The 21,227-nt window shown below is 39.1% G+C and overlaps 1 protein-coding gene across 1 annotated transcript in view; it reads right to left on the reverse strand.

Moving 5' to 3' along the window:
* Positions 1 to 1,421: 1,421 nt before the first annotated feature.
* Positions 1,422 to 21,227, reverse strand: part of EFEMP1 (EGF containing fibulin extracellular matrix protein 1) — a 53,284-nt gene continuing 33,478 nt past the window's right edge. The window contains exons 5-11 of the mRNA XM_082481862.1: positions 14,349 to 14,471; positions 10,616 to 10,735; positions 8,120 to 8,239; positions 6,578 to 6,697; positions 4,970 to 5,093; positions 4,648 to 4,843; positions 1,422 to 2,631 (exon numbers count right to left, since the gene is read on the reverse strand). Of these exons, the coding sequence (XP_082337988.1) occupies positions 2,473 to 2,631; positions 4,648 to 4,843; positions 4,970 to 5,093; positions 6,578 to 6,697; positions 8,120 to 8,239; positions 10,616 to 10,735; positions 14,349 to 14,471 (962 nt within the window). The 3' untranslated portion in view covers positions 1,422 to 2,472. The remainder of the gene's footprint in view (positions 2,632 to 4,647; positions 4,844 to 4,969; positions 5,094 to 6,577; positions 6,698 to 8,119; positions 8,240 to 10,615; positions 10,736 to 14,348; positions 14,472 to 21,227) is intronic.

Consider the following 21,227-nt stretch of genomic DNA (forward strand, 5'->3'; position numbering starts at 1 on the left):
AAACGTGTTGGTGATGAAACTGGTGTCTATTGGCAGAGCATGAAGGTAGAGTAAATCCTTGGGGCAGAGTCTGGCAACTTGGGGATGCTGGGGATGATTTGTGGCTGTTTAATTCACTGTTGGAGCCAGCCTGGTGCCCTGCAAGTCCCAGGACTGAAGGAGGCAAAGCCACTTCAGCCTCTTCTGGGCACCTATCAAGAGAAAACAGCCCATTTAAAACCTGGAAACAACAAAATCGATTGTTTCTTGGAATGGGCAAGGCTGAATTACACAATTTGGGAAGTTAAAAGTGGGTGCAAAAGAACAGTACTGATGCTGGGGGTAGAGGAAGATGCTTGGGGGCCAGCACAGCTTGTTTGTGAGGACAGACTACACAGAGAAAATGCTAGTTGACAGACTAAGTATGGAGGTGCGCATGTGCTGCTTGCCACAAAAATTGCAGGGAGGAGGAGGTCAGAGCCATTTTGCTCAGTACACGTGCGGGATGAGGAGCTGCCTTTCAAACCAAGCTGATTTGTAGTGATGATGAATGGGGAGGAATCCCTCTGGGGAGAGGAAGGAGCTTCCTACAGCCAAACTCTATATCAGAGTTTTCATCGTGGAAAACACCAATTAAATTCATCTACAAAGTGACTGGGTTTGTATTGGTGAGCTCCTCTCTGCAGAGAGGGATGAAGGCTACCTGGGGTCTCACCCCACAGCTCTGGGGCCCCAGGCGAAGAAAACACGGCCCAGCGCCAGCACTATTTTGGCCTATGCCACAACCATGTGCTCTGACCCTTTTGGCAAATGAAGTATTTGTTTAAAGCCACAAATGACTGCTTGAAGAAATGATCATTGGATAATGGGTCTTGCTCTGCAACTTGTCTGAGCACGGGGGATGTGTCACCCTAAACCAGAGCAGTTGTGGCCAATTCTAAGTTATATTCTAGAGTGAATTTTTGCTGTCTTGCCGCGCAGGACCTCTGGATGCCAAGTTCTCCAGCCACGCTTGTTGCTTCTCTTTGAGCACATACCCTGAAAGCAATCACTGAGGGTGACTGACATACTCAATACGAATTTGTCGGTCTGCACCACAAGAGGCTTTTTGCGTATAATGTATGCACCACTCACATATATTTTCTATAGAAAATGAATTTTAAGTAGAGAAGAGGCTCCTTCCTGTAAATTAGCAACTAACTAGCAATGTGTGTATGTTGGTATATTTTTCTTTTTTCTGTGTCAGTAAAACTCAGTAGGGAATATGTTTATCCTTCTACAAAGGAACTGTGTTTTTAGTCTTCCACGAAGTAATACTGTATGGACTAAGATCTGGGTCATTTCTGACTCAGCAGAACTTGATGGGGATTTTGCTGACTCCCACAATAGCTGATAATTCCACCATCTAATGCGGCTAATAAACTACCTCAAAAAAGACTAAATACTATATGTAAGAGATCTTTATTAAAAATTTTGTACATCAAAGGATTAACTACTACATTTTAAACAAGAAATAAGATTTTACATATTACAAAAGTTGTTATTAGTTCTTGAATTAGAAATAAATTTTATGAACACTGTACATGATACATCTAACTTGTAAGTGCAGGAATAGGACCGAGTGCCTGAAAAAGATATAACTTAATAAGCAAATGCACTCAATTCTTAGTATACAACATAATATTTCTGGAAAAATAGCATGTTAACTTCTGTCTGAAAATGCCGTATCCTTCTAACCAGTAACTACCAACAGTGTTCTCAGGAGAAAACGCCGACACATTTGCCCTGCAGGGTGATTTTTCCACTTGGAGTTTCTTTCGTTGTTGGAGATATTTTCTTTCTATGGTCTATTTTACTTGGAGAGAGCAGAATGTTATTCCACGGTATGGTTAACACAATCTGCATATAAAAATCTGATGCAAAAGATTTCTCACAAAGTAGCTTTACCTCCAACCCAGATTAGAAAAACCAACTGATAGCACATAAATGTCTACAGATTTTTATTGACTGTTATCTTGTTACAAAGTAGTTAAAAAGAAATATATTTTATCTTACCAGATAACCGTTACTGTGTATCATTCACGCTATATAATTTTTTTCTTTTTGAGATTGTCAGTGTAGCTGCATTAGAATTTAAAATAAAAACAACACAGATCACCTTTTAATTGCATGACCTATTTGGCTAGGAAGGGGGTGTGAAGTTTTACTGGATAGTATGAACATACAAAAGTGTAGTATGTATCTAGTCCAAGAAAGGTAATAAAAAAAGATTTAAATCTTTATACAGAAAGTGACAATGCCCATTTTATACTATGGAACACTTCTACTAATTTTGAATTACAGGTGTAATGTGTGGATTAAAGATACCAACTTACTAAACAAATCTTAAAAAAAAAAAAAGAGAGCAAAATCTATAAATAAAATAGTAAGTGCTTTCTTTAAGATAATATTCTTTGGCTGCTTTAAGTGCCAGTGAAGGGTTACTGAAAACCACTAAAATGCGTAAGGTCCCACTATTATTGTTAGTCTTAACACCGAGCTTGTACGATAATTCAAACTGTTGACTGTTAGCATCTCCAGGTCCACAATGTGTTCTCTTGGTCCTGATAGTGATTTCACCAGTACAAGCATTGCACTTACGGCGCTTGTTTGCTGAAAGAAAAACAACAAAAACGTTTAATTCAGTCAAATCTAAAATGATTCCCGAGCTGCGTCGAGAGAGTGCTTGTGTGTTACCACACTGTAAAAATGTTCTGTCTCAGCACAGAGATACACAATGCAAGTATTCTTTTAACGTTTTTAAATGGCCATGACTAATCTCACACCTGGCTTTGCTGCAGGGAAAACTTTACCTGACTAGGGCTCAGAGGAATAAACTGCACTGCAAAATCTGTTCCTGGTTATGCTGAGTCTCCTAAAGGACAAAAAAAGTGGTAATCTATCCCAGGATGGACTTTGTTTTTAATCCCCATCTATCAGCTTTTAAAATATATAGAGAATAAGTAAAACAAGAGAGACCTAATGTCTTTAACAGTGATGTAGGTTGTTCAGTGGAGGGAAACTTTATCTTGTGGCTCATACTCCAGAAGTCATGCTCCCCTTGTAAACCCAGGGAATTTTTGCAACTGGTATGCCTGCTGCCACCCCCCTCTTGTACTGCTCTGAAGCTTTTTTTCCAGTCTGGGATCACGCTGCTGGGGAACATTGACAGGCCTTGTCTGTGGCGTGCTGCTAGTTTGTTAAACAGCTTTGTAATTTACAGATAATAATAAAAAGGTAAATTCCATCTCTCCCTTCACCTACTACAAATATTTTCTCACTGTGTCAAATAAGTGAGGTATACAGATGAATCCAATCCATCTGCTGCATCTAAGACCCAGCTCAGACTTTTACTAAAACAACAGGAATAACTTCTAAGTAAGCCTTTGTTTACTGCAGTCTCTTGGCAGGAATAAACACATGCTTCCTTATTTAAGGCCTGCGATTCCCTGTTGGGTGGCAACAGAAGCTTGGAATTGTTAGTCTAAAGAAAATCAGCCCAAAGACTAGGTTGGGGTCTAACCCAAACTACAGCTGGAGCGATCTTTTAAGCAAACAACAGTTTGTATTTTGGTGGTAGGTATGGATTTTTGATGTCTAATAAATCCAGGGAAAAGTACAGGATTGTACATTATACCAGAACAAGTCAGATGCCAATGAGTAGTTCCTTGTTCCCACCTTGGGGAAACCTGGTGTAAGCAGGCAATGCCATATCCTGGCACACTTTTTGGATGTATTATCAACCCCCCCCAATCTTCAGATTTTAAGAGAGAGAAAAAAAAAAACCCAACAACAAAAACCCACAAAAATGAAAACATTCCTATTAATATATTTCTGATTAATTTTTTTTTGTGCTGATTCTGTTTTACTGAGTGTAAAGCTACATATGAAGCAAAAGGATTTCCCAGGAATTTAAATATTACAAGTGTCCAAGAAAATTGGATTTCTTCCAGGGAAAAAAAAAAAAATCTTAAAAAGCAGGTGTTATAGATGCTTTCATTCACTTCATTGCATTATACCAACAGGAAATACTGCTATTGTAAGTCATTTGAACTTTTGTGGTTTTTCCGAAATAGTTGCAGCACATTAGGAAAGTAAAGGTTTAAATAAGTCTCAACACAAAACCTATGCAAGTTGGCCTGAACTTATCACTCCAGAAATCCGTACCCCATCGCAAGCTATTATTCTTTACTTTGTCACAAAAAAGAAATTTAATAAAAGTAATTGTACAAGGAATCTTTCTATAATCCTCTCCTAAATATATATATATGGGGTGTTTGTACAGAGAGTGAAAAGCATAGAGGTATCTCATTTGTATCTGACATGGGTGTCACAGGATTACTAAATATTCATGATTGGTACTAGTGTTGTATTCATTTGAAAGAAACAGTTTGATTGTCAGTGTAGAGTTTTCAGGTAGAGAAGTAAAAGGCATTTACTTCCAAGTAAAAACTTGGAAACCAAGCATGTTTGATAAGGAAGTATTAAAAAGTTTATAAACTTTGGGGTGCTGTGATACTCTTACGGGAACATCCGATGGATTTGTGAAGCTGGCAAGGCACTATAACACCTTGGCAGCACCAGTGGTTTTTATACCCTGCTCGAGGTCCAACTCCCACCAATACTCACTCTCAGGTAAAATTCTCCATTTTCGTTTCCAGACTTGATCCGGAATGTGTTAATAGTATTAGGGTAAATAGTGGTTGCCTGAATCTGGAAGATATCGGAGGGCACTGTTCTGTCTGAACGGATGCTCATGTATTTGTACACAACAGAGTAAGGCAGCTCTCTGCAAATGGCATTTGAAACTGGGCAGACACAGCGGCTGAAAAACAAAAATGGATGAAACTGTGATAGTTGCAAACAAATGGTACTTGCTTTCTGTTGTATTTGATCATGTTGCCTGTTGAGGAGGATCCTAAAAAAAAAAAGAGACTAATTATTCTCTTACTTCTCAGATGTAAGGACATAGGGCTCTTGACAAGGATTTCTTGGGTAACAACGAAATCCTCCATGGTAATTCCAGCAAATTTCATCCTCTCTGCATTCATTAGTGGTCTCACACTCATTTATATCTAGGAGGAAGGAAAAGTGACTGTGTCAAAGCAGATAGAAATGAGTTTGCTACAAAACCAAACACAATGTTTTCAAAACAACCAAAAAAAGCCACCTCCTTGTCTGTTGATACCCAATAAGTTTCTGTGTTCTTTACCTGTTTTTCTGGGGCCTGACTAGAAAGGATTTCTCTATACAGAAATGGAATAAATTTGTATATTGAGTGTTAATTAAGTCTAAATGATTTTTTAGTTGACTAAAGATACACATTAACCATACGTAATGCAACTGTAGAAATAGTATAAAGTTTCTAATTAGCAAAGAACGGTTTTGTAGCAGATGTCTTGTAGACAGAGGAAAATGGTTTTGAGAAAGAATTGTGATTTTTTTTTTTTTTTTAATTGCCTGAAGTTTCATGGTCTAACTAAAATGCTTAGTTAATGGCTACATTTTAACTAAAATAGCTTTGAAAGGTATAATGAAAATTTGTATATTCTGCAAAGTAGAGCTTGGGGTTTTTTGCCTGGGAAAATACCTGTGAACGGAGGTAAGAACTGTCAGACTTGTGCTGTATTAATGCTCTGTTATCCTGTCAGTGCCGGAACCCCACTACTGTGTACCTATATGGTCTCCTGAAACTAACACATCACAAAAATAGCTTATTCAAATGTAATCTCTTGGAAGGCAAAAACAGATATCTTTTTTTACATGGTCAAACTAACTACCCCACAATATTCAGTATCAGCTGCTCTTCTTAAGAAGGGAAAGAAAATAATCTGAATTTTATAAAAAATACTAATAAAAAATCAAGTTATTTCCTTATCCCTTCTGTCAATAATTAGCACGCTTATTTATATTTCTAAAAATAATGACTGTTAAATCAGTTTCTGGATTACATAAGCAATGCTTCTTGCACTTTATATGTTGTTCTGCAATATTGTCTAATAAGATGCAGAGACATTTAGCACCAGTGAGGAAAACCCACAAACTTTAAAACTGGCATTCAGTGGCACCTGACCAAAACACTTATTTTGTAAACACAAATTATCGAAGATGCTCAAGTCTTGCATTTTTTTTTTCTCCTGTTACCAGAAGAAGCATATCTTTCCGAAATCCAGCCACAGTAGAAATGAACCTCTATAAAATAGAACATAATATAAAGCCATGTTTAGCCTCTGCAAAAACTGGCCTGATTTTTTTTTTTCCAGAGATGTTTATCTCTGAAACTTAGAGTCACTACCTAGGCATCCAAGACAAGTTTTACCTGAGGGTTCCAAAATCTAAAATTCTGTCCAAGCAGTCGGAAGGACTTAGAGTTTGAGCTCAAGAATTCGAATAACAATTAATATAAGATATGCAATTAATCGTCAAATGCTTTATCAACATATCTTTCGCTAACATAATGGTAATCCTGTCGTGAGATAGATGGCAAGCATTCTTAGTCTTGCCTGAAATGGTGGTGTTAATAATGCAGTATTGAGACTGCTAAGGTGAGGGCACTTACCTTGACATGTTCTGCCTCCTACTACCTGGTATCCTTCGGGGCAGACACATGAGAATTTTCCTGGTTCATTGACACACTGATATTGACATATATAACTTGAGGTTCTGCATTCATCAGTGTCTGCAGAGAGCAAAAAAGCTTAAAGTTATTATATTTTTTTAATATCTACTTAGTTACAGAACTAAATATAATAGCTAAATGCTGGTTCTAACAGGGAAAAAAAAAAAATCCTGTGTAAAAAGAATAAGTTATCAAAAAACTGAGATGTAGTCCTTAAATCCTCAAAGTTGCAAACAGAAGGGCTGGTTGTACTTGTGGTTTATCAATAATCTTCCAAAATGAGAATTTTGGATTTGAGGAAGCAAAAGCTAAATTAGATTTCAGAACAGGTTTGGGAAAATACCTCTTTAAAGAATTTATACTTCCAGTATTCCAAAATGTGATTACTTTCACAAAACCCACATGTGAGATTAGTAAGGCAAAAATACTGCCTTTTGTACTTGTGCCCTACTCTAATGGAGTAGATCTTTGGAAAGAGGGGAAGGCCTCTTTTTGTCTTCAAATAATGTTCAGTGCATACCGTTCCCTCTTGCTTTTTTATTCTTGTGTAACCATCAGTCCCTTGCTAGAGAAGTGCACTATGAAGCAGAATTTAACAGCATATTCCATTAACCAAAAGTTAAATTAAACCTATCAAAACTAGGGAATGGCTTGGAAAATAGCATAGCTCCCTCCTACTACCTCTGAGGCTTGAGCCTTGTTCTTGATTTTATGTCAGGGTTGTCCTTGGAGGCTGCATACTTGCTGCTCCCTGTTCTGTTCACTTGCAAGTAGGATTAGCGTAAGAAGCTTGGAGAGGGAGCATCTGTAATAGCTTTGCTGGCTTGTTTAGGAGGGCAGTGGTAAACCAAAAAGACCTCTTTGGCTCAAAGAGTGGTAGAAAGGATATGGGCTTTAAGGGTGAGATCATCATGTGTCCAAAAGGAGATTAGAGGACCCCTGTGGAGACTCTGGCAGAGGAAATAAAGTGTTGATTGTATAATCATCAGGAGACCTGCTGTTTGTATACACAGGCTTGAAAGCACCTCAAAAGCACAATTGTCGCTTCCTTAAAATCAAAAATTTGATGTTTTATTTTCAGAGGAGCCTACCACCACACAAAATTACACTTGTTTTTGGTTTGCATTCCTTTACGATTCATTTAATGGTCATCAGCATTAGACCACACACAATTCAAGTGCGTTTGTGAAATAAGTATTCAGAAGCCTTATTCTTCCCAGCTGTGATCCGAAATGTAGCAATGTCTGTCCTGTTTTGCACTTTCTATTAAAGAGAGAGACACATATTTATGTGTACCTGAATGCAGCTACAGCTACTAAGGCGTGTATTAGCAACATAAAAAAATGTCTTGAGAGTTTTGGGTACAGATTGCACCCACAGTGTGGCTCCGCTTGAATTATATCCCGTAATTCACAGAAAGACTTCTGGGGAAATAATTAAAGAAAAAAAAAAGGCGTTCTTCCGAGACAAAAAATTGCTTACCTTCACAGTTGATTCTGTCACTGCTTAACTCAAATCCTGGATTACACTGACAGATGAAAGAACCCAGTATATTGTAACACTGTTGTGCACACGGGTTATTGGCATCACATTCATTTATGTCTGAAAGGAAAAATTACAGATTTTCATCTTGTGTAGCTGGTAATTAGGCTGATTAAGTGGATTAGTCCTTAGCCTGGGTCTATTGCTTAGCAGAAGCTCAGTTGACTATATCAATATAGATCTGCAGTCACTGGAACAATGTCAGATCTATGCTTTACATTCTGTGTATAAAAAGAGTATTTTTCCAGGAATGAGAGTTATTCTAATGTGTGATGAATTCTTCCAAAAATGTTTAGTGTGGCTATCAAACTCCGCATTCCAGCGCCTTTTTTCAGGTATGAAATGCCAAGTCTCTATAAATAATTGATCTAAGGAACACATACTGATAAGACCTCTCAGCATGCAGTGGTTAAGATTTATTTGAGCTATTTATTACTCTTAAAATTTGTTCTTTTAAATTCCATTACAATTATAACATGAGCCTTTGAGGCCAATAGAGTTTTGCAATGCTCCAAGGCCTAGACCATGTTGGGGGAAGGTATGTTTCTATGCTAGATTTTTCCATGATGTGCCCATCCTAAGAACATATGTGAGAACATTGTGGTATGAGAAGAGAAGCAATTTTTAATGGGAAGTTTATATAACTGTAATCGCCTCTGGAATCTATAACACTTGTTTTTCATTGGCTGTTGACTAACTGCTGCTGATCTGTCATTCACTCTAGTTTTTAGTGTATTTTCCCTTGTTTTCCTCCCCTGCATGTTTTCCATTCATATTTGTGTTTATCAGATATAACCATTAGTAAAGAGCTGCATTTGGGGAAAAAAAAAATATCTTGAGTTCATGGCTTTTGCAAATGCTTATAAATATCAGTAAGTCACTTACAGATACAACTAAAAACTGACAAAGGCAACTAAGATTAGGCATTCATGAAAATTAAACCAATGAGGGGGATGTTAATCCTCCCTATATGATGAACCTTCTAGTCCTGAAAATGAATGGTAATAGGGAAAAACTGAGTACGAAGCTTTCTTCCTCCTTTTACTTAATTTCTGGCGATAGTGTAAAGAATGTACCTTATGACAATGCTACCAGAGAGAATAAATAAGCTAGCCAAAGCCACAATTCTGTTTTCCTTCTGAGAAATATTGACCCACTTTCAATATATGCAAAATTTGTAACACAAATGTAATCGGTACAGCTGTCATGTATCACTACCACCAGAGGACTGTTGCAGCTGTTAAAGTCTGCCTTGATGCAGCAACCATTAATTTACAAATTTCCTTCTTAAGATTTACTTTACCCAAGTGTCTCATTAAGCTGGGAGGCTAGCAAAACTCAGAGAAGGGGTGTTTTGGTGAAGCACCTCACAAATTTGGAGCTGTCTTACAGATTTGTAAGTGTAATTGAAAGAATACACCTTGTATTTGAGCCATGGAAAGGGTTAAATCAGTAGCAATTTGTCATGTGGTTATGTTGTGTCCATGTGCAATCTTTTATCCTATCATCTGGTGAAAACCAAGAAATGCCTCTGTTACTTCAGTGCTAAGCAGTGTGCCAGGGTGCTTGATAAGATATGGCAATGCTTGGAAGTAATGGTAGAAGCTGGAAAACACAGGCTGATTTTTCTATACATAAAACCTATATTATATACATATATATGTTATAGCTGTAAAAAACTTCTGACAATCTCTGTCACCCATCTCTTGGTTTTTGTTGGTTTTTTAATGGCCGTTCTCTCTGCACTTCAGCAGAAATAGTTTCCTTTTTATTATTACTCTCATTCTTCTGGAACAGAACTTATGATTTCAAACTTAACACCAGTCTTAAAGTTTTACTGGAAGGCTTCCTTTAGTGTTTTACTTCTAAAGGGAGGATCGCTTCTAAAGGGTCACTCTTCCTTAGTGACCCTCGTTTTCATTTTTAACGTTATTTTCTAGATATTCAAATGCAACATTTATAGATGCTTGCTTTCATCAGTACATTTATCATGTGCTGAGGATAACTGCACTTAACTGCAGTGGTATAGTATTGCTTCCCCTGGTTTCCAGTTGCACGAACTGGGAATAGAAGCCAATGCTAACACAAAGTGATCCACGAGAACTGAAAGAATAAATAAATCTAAGCTAGAATAATTAATATAAACCTCCAGGCTTCCAGTTGCCAAAGTAGATGCTCCTCAGAAATCTGCTACGCCAACAAAATAACAGGTTTTCAGTAAGGCTCCAATTTTCTCTTTAGTCCTCCTATACTTCTCAAATCGCTTGCAGGAGAGTCTCAATATAGCAACTGGTATGTCTTATTGGTTGGTGTTTATTTCCTTTAAGTTGGGATGAAGATACTTAAATTTCAGCTGTGGCAAATCATGTGTCGGTATTTGTCTCTAGACCAAGTGAGCTCAGTGCCGAGTGTAAGTACATGCGGAGAAGTTCTTACCTACACAGGTGTGGTTGTTGGATGCTAACTGGAAACCGGCATTGCACTGGCAATAATAGGAACCAGGAGTGTTCACACATCGATGGTGGCAATATGGAGGCAGAGTGCATTCATCGATGTCTGAGTTACCAAAAAAGAGAAATTAGTTCAAATGGAATCATGGCAGTTCACTGTTGCTGTCTTGTGTCCAAAGAAACTACAAAGTTAATTGCATTTGATTAAAAGCAGTAGGGAAAAAAGCTTATGTGAGCTAGGTACTGCTTCTTATGAATATTAATGGAAATACTATTTTTCATTTTCAAGTAAATTGTGTAAAAATATGTTTTATGCGGATTCCAGTCACTGAGATCAATACACATTCCGACTTCATTTTTTTATTCACTTCCAAAGTACTGTTTAGTCTTATTTATTTCGTATAGGTAAAACCCAGAATGTTTTGTTCTACTTTTCAAACAAGATTTCTCCTTATCAAACATAATGCTGATCAACATGGTGAATGTGGCTTGTAGCTCTTATTTTTCCAAAAGTTCACATGTACCACACTTAGCATGTAATAATCTTCTCAACTCCATTAGAAAAAGTCCAAACTTTCTGTGCAAATACAAGGGGAATGGTGAGGATAGAAGATTAACAGGCCTGAAAAGGAACTAGGTGGTTGTGCTTCTGCAGGGATCCCTGAGAAACTGGCTTGCTCCCCCAAGGGGCTGCCATTTCTCCCAGTCCCCTCCCTGCCTCTCCCGCATACCTTTCCATGCGGCAGCACTAGCACCTTCTGGCTGTGCTCTGCCGTGCCAAGTAAGGTGATCAGACTGGCTGAAGTTGGTGCTATCTCAGGCAGTATTAACTTTGCACAGGCTCTGCCTGCAAATTAGCCCTAGTTTTGAGGTGGTGCAGGCTGCCTTTCCAAGTTTCGGCATTCCTAGCGTGCATTGGAGCAGGGTTTTCACCTGCGAACCATACAAAACGTGCAACAGCCCATTCTTTCTCCCTTCATTTTAAAAGGTTTCCTTGCATTCTGGATGGGATACTGCCTCTGTTGTCTGAAAACCACTTTTTTTTAATTATGCCACAATAATGATCATATATGTATGTGCAGCAGCCATTTCTAGTTGTGGCCTGTTTGAGCTTGGTAAAGAAATCCATGCCATGTTCTGTACATGTACACAATGTGAGATTTCAAAGGCTCAACACTCAGACAAATAAGACCAGTTTTCACTGGAACAAAGAAAGGCACTTCCCATATCCATGCCAGATCTTGAGTTTCCTACCTCCAGCTGTTTCCACCATAGATGTGTTTAAAAAGAGGCCAAGACTTGTTTTTAATAATGAGGAAAGTGTTTGTTTTAATATCAAGTGAAAAAATAATCTTTAGAAGTTAACCCTTGCTCTGTCAAATTTACAGTCGCTGTTTGGGACTAAACTTAGAAGTGGAGTGTCTTGGATGGTTCTGAATGAAAAGGCTTACACTGGAAAATTCCTGGCTATCCGTACAGTAGTGATTGTTGCTGTAACTCTTCTGTTACAGAGAGAAATTTGGAAGTAGAAATGGAATAAATTAGGAGGCATGATAGATTTCTTCCCCCCTCAACTTTTACAGGACTAAGATCTTACAAATGCTGTTTAAACACCCGATTATACAATATAGGCAATAAGCAATGCTTTACTTAGGCACTGCATTTGTGCACATAAATGCTTCCAGGATTTGACTCTAATTCAGTGGGACTTTTCCTTGTGGGATTAGGCACATCAGCTCCATGCAGATCTAAGGGCTAAGCATCATCTAATCAATTTGGCCAAATCTTCTGTTTGAAGTAATGCTGGAAAACAATTAATTCTGTTTGCACTCCCATGTTTCAGAAAAGACTAATTTTGCAATATGTGAACAAGCAAATTAAAAAAAAAAATAAGACAAATTATTAGTGAATTTAGATTAAAAATCAGTCAGTTGTTAGAAATGAGTCTTTTTCTCCCGCTACCTTGAAGCCAAAATAGTCTGGAAAAATTTCTTTCAAATTTGAGAAACATTTCCTCCCATATGGAGAACCTCTATCAAGATCTGGCCCCAGGAATGTTTTCTGGCTAAGTTGTTATAAAATCCCCAAAGACAGGCTTTATTCTGAAATGCTGACAGTACTAAGCATAGGGTTGTACTTATAATGTAGGTCAGTGTGTAATACATAACACAGGTGTTATTTTTGGTTTTGACCTATATAGGAGAAGGGGAATTTCACTTTCTACACATCTTCATGTATAGATTTAGATGCATAAATGTATTCACATGTAGGTATAAGGGTGTATCATTCTGCTGCTTTTCTTTTGCATGCTGTAATGCGTTCCGCAAGACTTTTAGTTAATACCATGGGTCTTGACATTAAAAGTGCTATTGCCTAGCAGTAATATACTTTACCTGCTCTAAAAAAATCTAGATAAACCCCAGATATTTAAAAAGAAAAATAAATCAGTGACCTGGCAAAACTATTCCTCTACCTACATTCCAAACTACTCATCCTACTCTTGCACAGAAAACTGAGAAAAATCAGATACATCTGTGTTTACACCAATTTGACAGTTCAGGGCATGATCCACATCTCTTAGGAAGGAGATAAGAATTTTGGGGTTGATTTCTACAGCCCTTGGCTCAGAACCCTAAAGAAGGAGCCATGGCCGGAAATTTAAGTTAGTCTGAACGTATACTGAAACTTCCGCAGTTTCCTTCCTGCAGCTCTTGTTAGGCAGTGACTACCTATAGTCTTTGCAAGGCTTTTGAAAAGCGATTAAAAATAAAAATTAAACACTTTCAAATGCAGTATCCCTAACAAGAAAAATAGGAAAACCTGAAGCTTTGTTGTTCCTGTTCTGCTAGGGACACAGAAAAAGCATTTCTCCTAGGCTGTGTAAGGCCAGTCTTGTGTCTGATAAGAGGTGGTCTTGAATATCAGTTCATGATGTATACATTTGATTCTCTTATTTCATAGTTGTTTTTATCATCTCTGACAAACCTAAAGCTTAAGGCTGGAGTGCCTATAAAAGCAATTCATCCATTGAAATCATGATTAAAGAGGTGAGAAAGGCTGAAGGAGGACTGAAGGAACACAGTGATGGCACTTTTGGATAACATCCCCAAATGAGGATGGAATAGGAAAGATGCAGTGTTTGCACTGCACTTGGATTGGATTTAATTTAATTTAATGCATCCAAGGGTGCCGATAGTTTATTTTGGCACAAAGAATAAACTGTAGTGGTTTATAAGGTGCAAATATCACATACCTGCATTCAGAGTTTCCATCTCTTTCATTTATACTCATAAAACTGCGTACTGAAACTGTGAAAGGGGGCTCTGCAGAGCAGGGATTAGGTCTGTGTGAAGGTAGTGCTTTGTCCTACAGATCTGGAGTCAAGTCTCAGGTCAGTGGAAAGACATGCTTTAGTTTGCCACTGTTAGTAGACTTAGGACTATATCTGGGACATATACAATGACCCCAATACAAACAATAAGCACAATGGGTAACTATTAGGAAAATGAATCTTGTGAAGTGCAACTGCAAGTGTTGATTATACTTAAAATGGTTTCTAGTTCCATGTTTTAGTGATTAATTATTGTGATAGTGATTATTCCATTGCATTTCAAAGTTGTATAGCTATTTTACAGTACACATACTGATACACTTTACCATCAATATAAAGTTTGCAACTGTAGATAAAGTGAGAAAGCTTAGTCTAGAGCAACACTTACCAACGCACTGGTCCCCTCGTTTCTGATAGCCTGGAGGACACTGGCAGCTGAAGGACCCTCTTAAGTTCACACATACTTGGTCAGCTCTACAATTATGGGTTCCAGTTGCACACTCATCTATATCTTTTTATAAAAAAAGCAAAGACAATCTTAGTCATAAAGCGTACTTAAAATATTTAACCTGTTGAAATGTTCTATGCACCTTCAAGCTACCTATAAGTGAAGGCAGCAAAGTTCAAATATACTCCAGAGATGTCATCTCAATGTTTATTCCACTTGCAGGACGTAAAATGTTATCAGGTTTCTAATAGCTTTTAATTCTGATATACTGCATTTGGAAATATTTTCAGATATGGTTATTTTAAACAATCAGATACTTATATTTGTCAAATACCATTAATATTTTGTACTTATCACTATAAAACTATCTGTAAACTTTTTGCAACTTTATCATATTTTTATCAGTTTACTTTTTTGTTTTGGTTTATTTTTTTTCCCCATGGTTTCCAGGTTGTTTGTTGCATCCTGAATTACTCTGGAAAATTTCAGCAAGTGTAGTTCAGCCCTTTTTCAAGAATGAGATGAGGTAGAAATATGTTCTTTTGCTGACACTAAGAAGACTCTAGTGGTCTATTTTGCATGGTTCCCGTGCTCCATACTCTGGAAAGGGACTTGGAACTCGGTATGTGGTGGCCTCTTCATCACGTAGACAGATCTGCCACTTGTCATTCCCATGAAAATTCAGTCAATCTGTTAAAGTCTTTGGAAGCAGTTTAGTAGGTTTGTATTTGAACAGTACAGCTAAAAATGCAAATACTAGACCAATATTTCTCAGTGTAATTCAGGCAGTTTTTTTAGTTCACACTAAATGCAGGTTTATACATGCATAAAACAGCATTTTCATTTTGCCTATTCATTATAACTGCTGGAGGTACTTAATTATAATTAACTGCATGTGCTGACAAATAGGTTGCTTAAAATGGAATTACAATTTGCTTTCTCATCTGAACATCCAAAATGTTGGAGAGCTTTTTATTGTAATCTGATACAGTACAGTGAAAGGACTTTTTAATTTTGGCATTGTACACAATTTGGAGACTCTAGGCTGAATAAACAAATTCCTTAAAACTTATGATCTCTAGTTTACAAATCTCAGCTGACCTTTCTATTTGTATAGGCACTGGGGACGTTAGAACATCACCAGTGGCAGATTCTGGGTGGTGCTTTGGAAAAAATGATGGATTCTTTCTCATAGCAAATGAAAACAATGTTGACCACAAGATTCAATAAAAAATAAACCATCAACAGTTTGAATTAATTCTCAGTGTTTGCCCTTTCCCTGAATGTCCAAATATTTTTACATATATTTTCTCTTTATCTGACATTAAAAATAAAGTCCTCTTATGTTATCCTGCTCTCTGCATTTCTGCATAATATCAGTCCTAAAGCTGCTGTGTTGATGCAGGACTTGCTGACTGCATTGTTCTGTACTGACAGCTGAAAAGCACATTCTCAGGTGTAAAGACTTTCAGGGACTGTAGCTGGCTGCCTCATACCAACCTGACACATCATTAAATGCTTGAGCCAAAGCATGGTGGAGTTCAATGCAAGTCTGTGTGGGGACTTCCCTGGGCTTTGCATGTACTCCTAGTTTCTACAAAAGCTGAAAATAAAAGGGCTTTGGTACTTATACAGTTCAAATCCTTTTTGTTGCAGAGTGTACTGGAACAAAGAAAGTTTATTTGATCTTTGGGAACTTCATATATGATTAAACTTAATGTGAGTTACCTTTCAAGATCGACAGGTAAAAATGGATGAAGTCCTTTTGTTGCCATTTGCATCCACGGCTTGATTTCTGTTTACCTTAATTTCTAAGGAATGGTAAGCTACACCAGCTAAAATGAGGCAAACTAGATTGACTTGTGTACTCCAGGTCTTTAATTTTTCCAATGGTAAGTTTGTTTGAAAGACAATGATTCAAAAGCAGTGTTTGACTGCTAGCTGTCTTCTCAGTTGGAAACTCTTGGAGGATTTGATATTATAGCCATAGAGACTTGTGTTTATAAGAACAGCCTTTTCTGGACGCTTGTTTCAAGGAATCCTTTAGAGCTCTCCTAAGCTGCTTATTCAAGTTAGGACTGGGGGGTTGCATATTAGCTGTTAATGTACGTCCTGTGTGTCTTCTACATGCCATGAAAATGCATATTGGTATGTGGCACATGCTTGAATTTCAGAAGAGTTTTATCAGTGTTGTTACTCTGCATCATCACGGTACTTTTTTGCTTTTGTTGATATGTGAGTCCCTAGGCAAGCTAGGGAAACAGATACATGGAATGTAATATTGATGTGAGTTCTTTAAAAATTCCACTCTTTTTTTTTTTTTTTTGGTGAATGTTATTGAACTGCCTAAGGTGGGAAATGAAGGCAGACAGGGGAGCAGCCTCTAGCCTTCACTGGGGAAGGCTGGTAGGTTGCCGTACCTGGAGCAGTTCTGCTCACATCTGTGCAAAGAAATTGGTAATGTTAGAGTAAGGCTGAATGCCTGAAGATCAAGTTGAAGTGCTTCGAGGAAAACATTGTGGGAGGAGAACAACAGGCACCTAGAAAGGCTTCAGTGCTGGAACATTCAGTTCTGAAATCTCTAGTATTGTGATAATTACAGGAATGTCCACTGTTATGACTTATACAAGGGTGAGGAAGTGAGTGGAAGATTTCAGTGCTAAAAGCAGTGCCAAATGTGAATTGTATCGGTGTGATACCAGAAGCAGCCCAGCCCATGTGGAGTATGGAAAGAAACACTGGTGGATTTATCAATGTGATGTTGCTGCACAAATCTCTGCACCTATGCTTTTGTTATGAGGCCCAAAGAGAAGTCAAACTTCTTGGCACTAATGTGACCTGAATCATCCTCCATTACAGAAACACTTTTTTCTTTCTGTCCTGAGAGTTATTGGAGCAATAGAGGAGTGGAAGTCATAGGAAGGAAGCAACACTGACGCTGGAGGCCTCCTTGGGATGAGGCAGATCAGCTCCATTTTTCTCCGAGCTGGTAGAGTTATGTACCAATACATACACCTGCTTCTCTCCCAATATGGAATAGTATAATCTTATACTGGCATTGCTAATATTGATCTGGCATTCCAACTTACATGTTTGTTCATTGCTCTTGAATGGGGAGACTATCTATCTGCAGTTGGTAAGGGTCTGACTGATCTGAAGCTTCCAGATTGTTTTCCCAGTTACGTCACCTCTGTATGGAAATCAGTAAATCCCAGGTCTTCACTCCATTATTCTAAGAACTTTTTCCAGTTTAAATCAGACTTTTCCAATCCATTAGATTCCTAGCTTGTTTATTATAACCTGCATGATGTCCTCTGATTCTGTGACAGTGATCTGGAAGCTGCATCAATTCCTGCTTTTAGTCTGTACCAAATGCAGTAATACTGGGATGAGATGGTGGTTATATAAAGCATGGGTTTTTCCTTAAATCCTACCATTTCATTCCATTTGATCTTTATTGACAAAATCCCTGGACTTACGTGTGAACTCTAGATGAGGGTATTGGGTTTATTTTGGTTTCTTCCTACTGCAGATGCCTATGACCAGACTGATTTGGTATCTGTGAAGACCCAGCAATCTGGGGCAAGAGTGGGATAGAAACCCCTATGGGAACATCACAGAGCTCACCAGCTTTAATCCTAAGAGCAAGACAAATTTGTCTGACCTTTCCTCTCTAGCACGAATGTTTAATAATGTGTTACGTGCATGTGTATTTATAATAATTAAAAAAATTAAATCAAGACACTCCACTGCACACACTTCTCTCTGGGGAGAGGGTGAGAGAACAAACATGTGACAGATGTTTGTCATGTTGCTTAATGCACTACTGGAAAGCACTCAAGATACCACAGTGATGAGTGCAGTATAAGAAACAGATCTAGAAAGAAAATAGGCTTTTACAAGCTCATTCTTGAGCATCTTTCCTCTGCATCTTTATCGTGATGACACTACATTTGGAAAAGCTTGTTTCTGTTAAGTGTTTCAGCAACTGATGCCATAACTGATGCTTCTACCTTAAGCAAGTATCTTGTAAACTATACCTGAAAACACCTTCAACTCATTCCTCATCAACTTTTGTATTTCATTTCTAGATGTCACATGTACATTTGTTTGCTCAGGTAGGCAATTAAAATTACATTGGTAACCAGTAATGAAAATTTAACATTACTCTTTATTTCTTTGTATTTTCTAATCTCGGCTAACACTTTAAAAGGTTCTGCTGTTCACTACAGATAAACAAGAGCTGTAACTTTGTACTAAATTGTTTAAACAACTTGAATAGTATTTGATTATTGATGCATGAAACCTGTGGAATTTAGATTAATTCTTAAAATAACTGTGTATCTGAGTCTGATCTAAGATGGTGCTCAGATTTTTATTCCCAGTCATTCTCTGGACAGTTAGTCTGTGTAGTTGGAAAACTTCCTTTGAAATAGCCTGGGTGTCCCTAACAATTCTCTTGCAGATCAATCTTTCTTGAAAATGGAGCTGGGTTACCTTCGGTGTCTTGATCACTGTAATAATAGTTGCTGTCACTGCTATAGATCACTGTAACTATAGCTCTAGGTGACCCCCTTCTTGGGGAACAGAGGGTCCAATGTGCTGGCCAGAACCTCCTCTTAGGGAAGTCTGGTACCACCCCGGGGCCTGGGTTAAGGACATCACGAGGAAACTTCCTAGCCTGGTATGGCCCTTGGACTATTACCTATTACTGCTCTTCCATGATAAAGCCGTAATGTGTAGTCCAAGGGCGATCAAAAGAGACTTTGGGGCCTTGGGATGGTTGGTAAGGGAATCTAGAGCACAGGTTATTTTTTTTCTTCGCTCCTTCCGGTTGTGGGCAGTGACATTGGAAGAAACAGATCGGCCCAGTCTCTTCTATGAAGACAGGCTGAGAGAGTTGGGGTGGTTCGTCTTGGAGAAGAGAAGGCTCTGGGGAGACCTTATAGCAGCCTTCCAGTATTTAAAGGGGCCCTACAGGAAAGATAGGGAGGGAGTGTAGCAATAGGATGAGGTGTAATGGTTTTAAACTGAAAGAGGGTAGATTTAGATTAGATATTAAGAAATTCTTTACTCTGAGGGTGGTGAGGCACTGGAACAGGTTGCCCAGAGAAACTGTGGATGCCCCATCCCTGGAAGTGTTCAAGGCCAGGCTGGATGGTGCTTTGAGCAACCTGGTCTAGTGGAAGGTGCCCCTGCCCATGGGGGATGTGTGTGTGTGTGTCAGAACTAGATGATCTTTAAGGTCCCTTACAACTCTAACCGTTTTGTGATTCTATGAACCAGGGATTCTATTAATACATGGCTCTGTGGCTCATGTAACTGACACAATTCTGGGTTTTCCTATAACGAGATGGCCTACATGGCACCAGGTGTCAGGTGGGATTCACCTTTCTCAAAGCAGCAAGAGGGTCTTTGCTCACAAGCTAGCAGGGCTCATTGACAGAGCATTATACTAGGCTCGAAGGGGGAGGGAGACAATATCAGGTTTGCCTGTGACAAGCTGTGGGATGATGTGCCAAGGTTAGAGGGGTGGGGTGCTAGCAAGGCTCTGCAGCTTGTCGCTCTGAGACGTGCTGGCTACACTGCAGCGCACTTGAAGTCTTACAGAGATGAGCCAGAGGCTCCTGAGGTAATAGGAGCCAAGAGGGAAACACCAGTGAAATACCCCGAAGGAATTAAGGGATGTTCCTCTAAGAAGGTGTCCTGAGAGAACTGGCTGAGAAGGTGTCCTGAGAGTCCTGAGGGAACTGGCTGATGTAGTTGCCAAGCCACTCCATGATATTTGAAAATTCGTGGCAGTCAGGTAAGTCCCCGGTGACTGGAAAAAGGGAAACATTGCACCCATTTTTAAAAGGGGTAGAAAGGAGCACCCTGGGAATTACCAACCTGTCAACCTCACCTCTGTGCCTGGGAAGATCATGGAACAGATACTCATGCTAAGGCACGTGGAGGACAGGGACGTGATTCGAGACAGCATGGCTTCACCAAGGGCAAGTCCTGACTGACCAACCTAGTGGACTTCTATGATGGAGTGACTGCATCAGTGGACAAGGGAAGAGCCATGGATGTGGTCTATCTGGACTTCTGCAAGGCCTTTGAAGTGGTCCTCCACAACATCCTCCTCTCTAAAGTGGAGAGGTAAGGATTTGATGGGTGGACTGTTCAGTGGATGAGGAATTGGGTGAATGGCTGCATCCAGAGGGTAGTAGTCAATGGCTTAATATCCAGATGGAGGCTGGTGACAAGTGGTGTTCCTCAGGGGTCTGTATTTGGACCAGTACTGTTAAATAACTTCATTAATGATATAGACAGTGGGATTGAGTGCACTGTCAGAAAGTCTGCGGATAACACCAAGCTGAGTGGTGCAGTTGACACACCTGAGGGATGGGATGCCATCCAGAGGGGCCTGGACAAGCTTGAGAAGTGGGCCCATGTGAACCTCATGAGGTACAATAAGGCCAAGTGCAAGGTCCTGCCCCTGGGTTAGGGCAACCCCTGGTATCGATACGTGCTGGGGAATAAAGGGACTGAGAGCAGCCCTGCTGAGAAGGACTTGGGGGGACTGGTGGATGAAAAGCTGGATGTGAGCTAGAAATGTGCGCTCACAGCCCAGAAAGCCAACTGTATCCTGGGCTGCATCCAAAGAAGCGTGGCTAGAAGGTCAAGGGAGGTGATTCTGCCCCTCTACTCCACTCTGGTGAGACCCCAGCTGGAGTACTGCATCCAGCTCTGGAGCCCCCAACATAAGAAGGACATGGACCTGTTGGAGCAGGTCCAGAGGAGGGCCACAAAAATAATCAGAGGGCTGGAGCACCT

This window comes from Vanellus vanellus (assembly GCF_965231255.1).
Source record: "Vanellus vanellus genome assembly, chromosome: 3".
NCBI lineage: Eukaryota > Metazoa > Chordata > Aves > Charadriiformes > Charadriidae > Vanellus > Vanellus vanellus.